Source organism: Salpingoeca rosetta, assembly GCF_000188695.1.
Source record: "Salpingoeca rosetta unplaced genomic scaffold supercont1.2, whole genome shotgun sequence".
Classification (NCBI taxonomy): Eukaryota; class Choanoflagellata; order Craspedida; family Salpingoecidae; genus Salpingoeca; species Salpingoeca rosetta.
In genome coordinates this window covers 156,792-166,791 of record NW_004754932.1, presented here as the reverse complement: position 1 = coordinate 166,791, position 10,000 = coordinate 156,792, and the positions used below count along the sequence as shown (strand labels likewise).

At 58.0% G+C, this 10,000-nt stretch overlaps 1 protein-coding gene across 1 annotated transcript in view; it reads left to right on the top strand.

Moving 5' to 3' along the window:
- PTSG_00624 (ATP-dependent RNA helicase RhlE) overlaps positions 1-10,000 on the top strand; it is a 16,793-nt gene that overhangs the window by 2,282 nt on the left and 4,511 nt on the right. Inside the window, exons 7-24 of the mRNA XM_004998035.1 lie at positions 265-335; positions 566-627; positions 840-910; positions 1,081-1,153; positions 1,338-1,423; positions 1,662-1,763; positions 1,923-2,053; positions 2,248-2,328; positions 2,620-6,159; positions 6,463-6,739; positions 6,928-6,999; positions 7,262-7,355; positions 7,596-7,762; positions 8,048-8,338; positions 8,599-8,682; positions 9,023-9,145; positions 9,317-9,448; positions 9,659-9,796. Coding sequence (XP_004998092.1) covers positions 265-335; positions 566-627; positions 840-910; positions 1,081-1,153; positions 1,338-1,423; positions 1,662-1,763; positions 1,923-2,053; positions 2,248-2,328; positions 2,620-6,159; positions 6,463-6,739; positions 6,928-6,999; positions 7,262-7,355; positions 7,596-7,762; positions 8,048-8,338; positions 8,599-8,682; positions 9,023-9,145; positions 9,317-9,448; positions 9,659-9,796 — 5,595 coding nt within the window. The remainder of the gene's footprint in view (positions 1-264; positions 336-565; positions 628-839; positions 911-1,080; positions 1,154-1,337; positions 1,424-1,661; positions 1,764-1,922; positions 2,054-2,247; positions 2,329-2,619; positions 6,160-6,462; positions 6,740-6,927; positions 7,000-7,261; positions 7,356-7,595; positions 7,763-8,047; positions 8,339-8,598; positions 8,683-9,022; positions 9,146-9,316; positions 9,449-9,658; positions 9,797-10,000) is intronic.

The window sequence follows — 10,000 nt, the reverse complement described above, 5'->3', positions numbered from 1 at the left end:
TGAGTACACACGCACGTGTACATGCACAACTATGCTTGCACACACACACACATATACGCACACGCGCACACACGCACACACGCCCACACACACACATATACGCACACACACACACACGCACGCACGCACGCACGCACACACACACACACACACACACACACACGTGCGCAAACTGTCTTGGCTGCCATGAACAAGGTGCTGAGCTCACGGCATGCCTGCCTGCTGTGACCACATGTGTTGTATGGACACAACAACGATCATCAGCATGACGTGTACGATGCGCAGCTGTTTGAGACGTATCTCAAGCTGCCAAAGCGCGCCCCGCAGTCCATTGCGTACGTCCCCAGATGAAACACGTGCCGACATGGGCATTGCTCATGCTCGCGCAGGGCGCATCTTGCGGTGTTGTGGCTGTTTGGTTGGTGATGCGTCATTCAAATACACTCCCAAACACTCCCAAACACACCAACACATACTCAGAGACACAGACACACACGCAGACACAGATGAGCATGCATTCGACAGAGTCAATCCCATCTCATTTACCTGTTGCGCATTTTGTCAGTCCAACACGCAAGGAAGGCGACATTGCATTCACGGTTGCGCACACGGGCCTGCAGCTTCCTGGTGCGCTCCTATCTGTGCGCTTACATGTGTGCGTGTGTGCGTGAACACAACTTTGAGCGTGTGCTGCATGTCCACGCACACATTTATTCATTCATTCATTCGTTCGTTCGTTCGTTCGTTCATTCGTTCGTTCATTCGTTCATTGATTCATCCATTCGGTTATTTACTCGTTTTGTTCTTTCGTTGTATGCTGCACGACTGTGAACGCTCAGGTGTCGATCTCTCAAACGAGAATGACGATACGCCATTCATCACCGAGTTTCTGGAGCATCTCTTCCGCCAGGTCCGCTAAAGCAACGCGATCACCATACATGTCACGTTTGCCTGCATACACACACGCGCGCGCACGCACCACAACGCATACACACGCTTGCACGCACGCATGCACGCACGCACGTACGTGTAATTGTGAGCGCACCCTCACCTCTCGCTTGCTGCTTGCCTGTGGTGCAGAAGAGTGTGACATCGCCCAAACCGTTTGATCGCTATCTCCAGGAGCGATTTGTCAAGCGTGTCTTCGCCGAATGTGAGTTATGGAGAGGGGCGAACAGCGCAGTCATCCCCGCAATTCTTTGCCATTTCTTCAGCATGATTGCAGACACACACGCACACGTGCACACGCATACACACATACACACACATATATACACATGCTCACTCCATGTTGCACGTGTACAAAACACCCTTCCATGCAACCACCCCCTTATTAGCCAAGCTGGCGAGCGGCGATGACAAACCGGACACGCACGCCGCCGTGCTGTCTGATCTTGGGAACGTGGAAGCATTCAACAAGCAGGTGGGGATATGTACTGTACGCATGTTTGTGCACGTATGTTGGCTGAAGAGGATGCGCGCCTTTGTGTTTTCGTGCAACCACCCACTGACAACACACACTAAAACACACACACACACACACACTAACACACACACACAACCACACACACACACACGCACGCACAACCACACACTAACACACATACACACACACACACACACGAACACACACAACCTCTCTCTTCCTCCCTCCTCCCCAGAAACGGCTCGAGTTTACGCGGCAGAACAAGCAGCAGTACGGTGTGGGCGAACCCGTTGTGCTCAGCGTCGAACTCAAGAACATCCCATCCCTCGACGTGCAGGTGTGTGTTTGTGTGCGTGTGTTTGTGTGCGTGTGTTTGTGTGCGTGTGTTTGTGTGCGTGTGTTGTGTGTGCTTTGATTGTGAATGTTGACGCGTCGCATAACAGCGAGCCCCTGTCACTCCTTTCCTTCCTTCCTTTTCCTCCCTCCTTACCGACAGGTGTTTGAGGTCAACACGTTCAACTACTACAAGGACAAGTCTGAGCCTGTGCCGGCCAAGCTCAACATCGACGGTCTGCTCCCAAACCTCAAGGCCACGCGCTCCTACAAGGAGTTTCCGAGCATCGCCATGTGAGTTGGCGGAATGTGCGTGTTTGGGCGCGGATGTCTCCGCTCCTCTTCCATCTCCTTTTCTCTCGGTTCCTCTCCATTTCGCTCAAATTCGCTCCATGTCTCTCCATGTCTCTCCTTGCTTTTTTTTTTCTTCGTGACACCCATTTCTTCAACCTCAACATTGCCTGCATGCACGCCGAACATTCCTGCAGCCATCGTCACGATCTGGAGCTGCAGGAGATCAAGCGACGCGGCGTGTACCTGGTCGAACTCAGGGGTGGCGGCCTCAGCAGGTTGGGCAGACAAGTGGAGACGCGTGATGTTGGTGCTCTTGCATCGGGCAACTCGCTCTGTTCACTTACTCGTGTGCCTCACCTCACACGCACACACCCACTCACTCACTCACTCACTCACTCACTCACTCACTCACTCACTCACTCACTCACTCACTCACTCACTCACTCACTCACTCACTCACTCACTCTCTCTCTCTCTCTCTCACACACACTCACTCACATTCACTCACTCACTCACTCACTTACTCACAAACATGCACACGCACGCACACTCCCCCCCGCCCCCAGCCGAGCCATGGTCTCTGTGGGGCAGCTGTATGCAACCACGGCGGCTGGCGTTGCCGGCACGGAGGTGCGCGTGTACAACGAGCTGGGCGAGCACTTGCCCGAAGCAACCGTGTGGATGGAAGGCCGCGAGTACGGGCGCAGCAGAGCCGAGCACAACCACATCTCGCTGCCGTTCTCCAGCCACGCGCGCCGCGCAAAGGTGATTCTGCAGCACGACGGGTTTTACGCGCTGGCGACGGTGCCGCTGTACGATGAGCAGTACAGCTTCTCCTTCCAGTGCCTGGTCAACCACGAGACTGCGATCCAAGGCAACTTGCAGGCCAGGCTGGTGCTGCTGCCCAAGCTCACCGCCAACGACGACACGTGCGTCCCGCCCACACTCATTGCGCAGCCGCGCGTCACCACCACCTTCCGCGACAGGGCGGCCAACGTGCTGACGCAGGCAGACCACGGCATTGCGTTCTCGGACACCGCCGACGTGGAGGTGGTGGTGAAGGTGCCGCCGGGCGCGGCCACGCTCGACGTTGCCGTCAGCGGCAGCATCACCAAGCTGGACGGCACCAAGGAGCAGGTCTCGCACATGACCACGCACCGCCTCCTGGACACGTCTGTCGTGGGCAGCCTCGTGCCAGATGCATCGAGCATGCAGGCGACCATCGACAACATTTACCTTGTCAACACGGGCACTGCGTATGTGCTTCACGTACGTGGCCGCTGCGGTGAGGCGCGCAAAGGCGTGCAGCTGACCCTCACCATGCAGCACGCGTTCCTGGTCCGCGCCATCACCACAACGCTGCAGACGGACGAGCACGGCCAGGTCGTGCTTGGGCCCCTCGCCAACGTGCTGTCGCTGCAGGCCACGCTGCGCAGCGGGCACTACCGCCGCTGGCGTGTGCAGGACATTCACGGCAACCACCCACTGCCTTCCTCGCTCACAGTCATGGAGTCTGAGGCATTTGATTTGCCGTTTGACAGCAGCAGCAGCAACAGTGGCAGGAGTGGTGCTGCTGCTGATGCGGTGCGGCTGTTTGCTGAGGACGCCAACTCGGGCCTGCTCACCATGCCCGTGGACAACGCAATCACGTTCGCGCACGGCCACATGCGGGTAACGCTGCCCTGTGCAGGGAACTACAAGCTGCTCATCACACGCCCGAGCCTCGAGTCCAGCAGCGTCACGGCCATTTCCATCACAGCCTTGCCTCGCAACCTGCCGGCCCTTTGCCGGGGCACACTCCCACCGCTTCCCGCGTCCTCATCAGGCGCGCGTGGTGGTAGTGGTAGCGCAAGTGCTGGCGGTGGTGCAAGGACGTACACGGCGTGCCCGCAGCTGGTGGGCGGCTCCCTGTCGCCAGCGCTCGTGCACGTGCGCGAAATGTCGGCAAACAGAGACACCGGTGACGTGCGCGTGTGTCTTGGCAATGCACAGGCCACCACCCGCGTGCACGTGTTCACGCGCTGGTCAAGCGTGGGCGAACCGGAACTGGAGGCCCTGGAGAGCGGGGACGACTGCCTTTCTGGCGACGACAACCACCACGCCCCAGCCGATGCGCCGCCGCCAGAGTGCCGCTACCTCTCTGGACGCGTGCTGTCTGAGGAGCACCAGTACGTGCTGCGTCGCAAGGCCATGCCGCCGCGGCTGGGGAACATGCTGCCAAAGCCCACGCTCGTGCTCAACCCGGCTGAGGTGCGGGAGACGGAGACGCGACGGGAGCACCTGGAGCGCGAGAAGGCATGGCGCAAGGACGACATGCAGGGCGCCATGGGCTGTCGTCGCAGGATGCGTCGCGCTGGCGGGAAGAGCGCCAAGAAGAAGATGTACGGTGGCGCCATGGCCATGCCAACGCTTGAGGCCGTGTCGTGCTACGACTGGCTGGAGACACCCGCAGCCGTTGTCACCAACCTGCGGCCCGCGGTGGAGGGCGCAGATGGCAGTGGTGATGGCAGCTCGGGCGCCGGGGTTGGTGTTGTGACGGTGAAGCTGACGAAGAAGGCGCTTGCTGCTGCATCGCGGGTGTTTGTTGTTGTGGTGGACGAGGGCCAGCTCCTGTTTGACAGCACCGCTGTGTCGTCCACAAGCGCCACCAGCGGCAGCGACAGCAGCAAGGCAGCCGTGCCGCGCGCACGCGATGTGCGGCACTCGTGGCCACACGACCTTGAAACGCCATACGCAGAGCAACGCGAGGTGATTGCTGTCAATGCCAGTGAGCCGTGGTCGTCATCGTCATCATCAGCGTCGCAATCGGCATCTGATACGGATGCATCACCACCAGCGGCGGCTGCTGGGAGCAGCGCGGACGGGGCCGTGTTTGAGACGGTGGACACGGTTGGCAAGCTGTTTTCGTCGCTGGTGTCACTGCTGCCCAACAGCGACGCCGCGTCGGCGCTGAGCAAGTTCTCGTTCCTCGCGTCCTGGCCCACGCTGTCCACAGAGGCAAAGACGCAGCACTACGCGGACAACTACTGCCACGAGCTGAACCTGTTCATCTTCAACAAGGACCCCACCTTCTTCGAGGAGGTCGTGCGGCCGCACCTTGCCAGCAAGCTGGACAAGGACGTGATGGACTGCTGTCTGCTCTACTCCAACCTGGACGCGTGCCTGCCGGCGCTGCGGCGTCGCCAGCCGCTGGCGGACTGCCCTGCTGTCGAGCAGTTCCTGCTGGCGTGGCGCGGCGTGCTCTCTGCACCGGAGCTTGCGTCGCTGATGCAGGCGACCACCAAGGACATGCGCAACTCGCCCGAGATTGCCGGGCTGTTTGACCGCCTCATCACCGCCAAGCAGCAGGCCGTTGAGGAGGAGCAGCAGCTGCAGCACGCCCTGCACGCCATGGCGGACGAAGAGGAGGAAGAGAGCGAGGCTGGCGAGGGCGCGATGGGAGGCGCAGACATGGACTTTTTCATGGCCCAGCCCATGGCGGCAGCGCCGCAAGCGGAGATGATGGAAGCATCGGCCTTGTTCGACATGGACACAACAACAGCAGCAGCGCCACCACCGCCGCCGGCAGCAGCACGCGCTGCCCCCCGCATGCTCATGTCAGCCGCACCAGCGCCCGGAGCGATGCTCAGCCGCGCTCGCCGCACAGCAGATGTGACGCGGGACCGCATGGCTGCGCCAAAGCTGGCCGCCCCCGTGGGCAAGACGAAGGAGTACACGGAGAAGACGTACTGGGACCACAACGCAGAGAAGCGCTTCCACTTGCGGGTGACGCCCTTCTGGGCAGACTGCGTGTCGGCGCTTGCTGCCAGTGGTGCTGGTGACAGTGACAGTGATGGTGATGGTGTTGGTCGACCGACGTGCATGGCGCGCACGTGGCTGCACGCGACCAAGACGGTGAATGAGGCGCTTCTTGCGTTGGCCATTGTTGACCTTCCCTTTGACAATACCATGGCTGTGGATGAGGAGCAGCGCGTCACGCACACGGGCAACTGCTTTGTTCTCACGCGCGCACTTCGCCCCGTCCACACGCGCGAGGAAGGCAAGATGATGGTCTTCCAGACGTTTTTCGATCCCCAGGGCGCTGTTGACGCCGCCGCCCCAGAAGAGTAAGTGGGTGTGTGGGTGTTGGGTGGGGGGGGGGTGTACTTTGTTTGTTTTGTTAGTTCGGTTATATTTTTGCTTTGCTTTGTCTGTTTGTTTGTTTGTTTGTTTGTTTGTTTGTTTGTTTGTTTGTTTGTTTGTTTGTTTGTTTGTTTGTTTGTTTGTTTGTTTGTTTGTTTGTTTGTTTGTTTGTTTGTTTGTTTGGTCGAGTGCGTTCCAGCTCGCGCCAAACTCACCACACACTCGCTGTCTCTCTCACGATGCCCCCTCCCCCTCTTCTTCTCCGTTTCTCCACCGCGGCTGCCCAGGTTTGAGACGGGCCGCGTGTATGGAAGCCGGATCATCTGCACGAACATGACGAGCACGACTGGGCAGCTGGATCTCCTTCGCCAGGTGCCCAACGGAGCGGTGCCGCTGCCCACCGTCAGCAGCAAGCGCAGCGAGCACGTGCCTATCTCGCCCTTTGGCAACCACCGCCTGGAGGTGTTCTTCTACTTCCCGCTTCCTGGCGAATTCGCGTGCTATCCGGCCTGCCTCTCCAAGGAAGGAGCACTTCTCTCCATGGCGCCCCTGCAACGCGTCAAGGTGCGTCGACGTTTGTGTGCGTGTGCGTGTATGTGTATGCGTGTGCGTTTAAGTGTATGCGTGTGCGTTTAAGTGTGTGTGTGTGTGTGTGCGTGTGTGCCTGTTTGTGTGTGGTTTTCGTTCCAACATCAAGCGCAAGATCTTTGTCTCACGTGCGTGGCTTCCACCGCCACGATTCACTGCCCCAGGCTGTGACGACGCTGTCCACGTACGACACGACGTCCTGGCCCGCGGTCGCCGCGCACGGAACCAATGACGAGGTGTGACCTCAGACAGAGGCCAGAAGGAAGGGCAGGTGGTGTGGTGGCGAAGGATGAGTGAAATAAGGATGAAGCGATGTGCAAACGAGGGTTTTGCTTGCATTCGAGAGGAACGATAGTGTGTGCGTGTGCGTGTGTGTGTGTGTGTGTGTGTGTGTGTGTGTGTGTGTGTGTGTGTGTGTGTGTGTGTCCCTTTGCTTCACATGTCTCACTCGCTGCGACTGTGCGCGCGTGTGCTTGTGTGGCTGTGCTGCTGCGTCAGGTGTTGGCGTTCTTGCGCGAGAATCCCAAGAGCCAGGCGGAGATCCACCTTGTGCTCTGGCGCCTGCGTGACAAGCAGTTCTTCCTTGAGTTGGGTACGTCACAACAACATCTGCAGCCATATACAGATGCTGCTATTCCAAGGGCGTTTCCATTCAAGCTTGCACACATGAATGCACGTCGGGTTTACACACCAGTTGTGTTGTCACTCTTCACCCCCACTCACTCCCCCACTCCACCCTCTCTCGCACACATACACACGCCCCGCTCCACCCTCTCTCGCAAACACGCACACACACACACATACACACGCACCACTGTTCCACGGGCTGCAGTTTCGCTGCTGCGCAAGACAGGCGCGTTTTTCCAGAATGTGTGGGCGTATGCGTTTCTGCACCGGGACGAGGCGAGTCTTGCCGAGTACATGGCCGCCAACCAGCGCCAGTTTGGGCCGGGCGTGCACGCGAAGCTGCTCACCACGCCATGGAACCTCAACTTCAGGGTATCCCTTTGCATGCAGCACTTTGAAGTTTGTGTGCCTTTGTGTGTGCGTGTGCGTGAGTGTGTGTGTGTGTGTGTGTCTGTCTGTCTGTCTGTCTGTCTGTGCGTGTCTGTGCTTTGCCTTTGAATGAGTGAGGTACAAGTGTTGCCATCCCTTTGCACTTTGGTTCCTTCCTTCATTTGACTTGGCCCGCTCATCTTGATGCCACACTTCACCACACCGCACGCTGTTGTGTTGATGCTGTGTGTGTGTGTGTGTGTGTGTGTGTGTGTGTGTGGCTGCTAGCACTCTGACTTCTGGCCGGTGATCAACGCGCGTGCGCACAGCATCACGGACGAGAAGACGCAGCTGCTGAACGACGCCATCCTTGAGAAGCAGGCCGCTCTCTTTGGAGACCTTGCCTTCAGCGATGCGCTCCCGCCACCAGCTCTGCCGAGCCTGTGCTACTTTCTCATCCTGGAGGATGATGTGGACGGTGCGCGCACCATGCTGCAGCGTGCCCGCGCGTCGCTGCGCGATGATGAGGTCTGCAGTCTTCAGCTCGACTATCTCGAGTGCTACCTCGACTTTTTCAAGGTGCGCAAGTGTGAACCTGTCGTGTGTGTGTGTGTGTGTGTGTGTGTGTGTGTGTGTGTGTGTGTGTGTGTGTGTGTGTGTGTGTGTGTGTGTGTGTGTGCATGCAGGTGCATGCGTGTGTGTGTGTGTGTGCAAGTTTTCGTGCATGTGCAAACCAATGACCGCTTGTCCACCACACAAACGACCTTCTTCCCCTTCCTGACCAATCCTCCTCCTCGCTTCCCCCCCCCCCACCACCTCCTTGCATTGCCACCTGCCAGGGCCCCGAGCTGACCGCTGCACGCGAAATTGTTGCCAAGCGCGCCAAGATGTCCCTCCCCGGATGGCAGTCCAAGTTCCAGAGCGTACGTTCCTGTTGTGCGTGCGTGCGTGTCTGTGTGTGTGTGTGTGTCTCTGTCTGTCTGTCTGTCTGTCTGTCTGTCTGTCTGTCTGTGCGTCCGTCTGTTTGTGTGTGGGTGTCTGTCTGTCTGTCTGTCTGTCCGTCTGTTTGTGTGTGTGTGTGTGTGTGTGTCTGTCGGTCTGTCTGTCTGCCTGTGGGCATTTCAACGTGTACGGTCCTTGGTTGTGGTCAACCCGCACAACAATCAAGTCCACATGACGATGACAGCGCGTACACCTTCCCTCACCTCACTCCCTTTGGCGACACACATCGCACTTTCGATGCGAAACACAAATTGCCTTCAGATTGGGGAGATGATTGCTGAGATTGACTCTGGTGAGGCCGTGTCGGCGGAATCGCAGGCCCGCGCCGCCCTTCCCGCCATGGACATTTCTCTCGACAACAACGACGTCGTCATCTCATACTCGGTGTGTTGTGTGAATGTGTGTGTGTGTGTGTGTGTTGTGAATGTGTGTGTGTGTGTCTGTGACTGCGTGTGTGTTGTGAATTTGTGTCTGTGTGTCTGTGTGTGTCTGTTGTTTGGCTCTTATCCTTTGTAACTCTGCTCACGTGCTTGTGTTGTATTCCCTCTCGAGCAGGGCATGGCGCCCGGGGCGACGGCGACAGTGAGCTTCTACGTGATGGACATTGAGCTGTTGTTTTCCTCACAGCCGTTTGGACAGGACGGCAAGAAGTCATCCATTTACGTCCTTCCAAACATCTCCACCAAGGTCGGAGAACACACGTGCACGTTGCTGTTGCAACATTGTCGACGTTGTGTCATGTAACTCCACAACCTCATGCCACCATCGCTGTGTCGCCCACGACGGCCCAGATACCAAAGCGTCTCACCAGCTCCTTGCTCATGTTTGGATTCCTCTCAACTGTGTTTTTGCGGGGGGGTTTTTTTTTTGTTGTTGTTGTTGTTCTTGATTTTCAAGGTGCCGCTGCCTGACGGCAAGAGCTCTGTGACTTATGCGCTTCCGTCTGGCGCCCGCACGCACGACGGCCTTGTTGAGGTCACCTGCGCCGGCCTCACCCGCTCCCTCAACTTTTTCTCCTCCCAACTCCGCGTCCAGGTGTGTGCGTGTGTGTGTGTGTCTGTGTGTGTGTGTGTGTGTCTGTGTCTGTGTGTGTGTGTGTGTCTGTGTCTGTGTGGATGTGTGTCTGTGTCTGTGTGTATGGGGTCTCTCTCTGTCTCTCTCTCTCTGTCTCTCTCTCTCTCTCTCTGTCTCTCTCTCTCTGTCTCTCTCTGACTCTCTCTCTCTCTCTCTCTCTCTCTG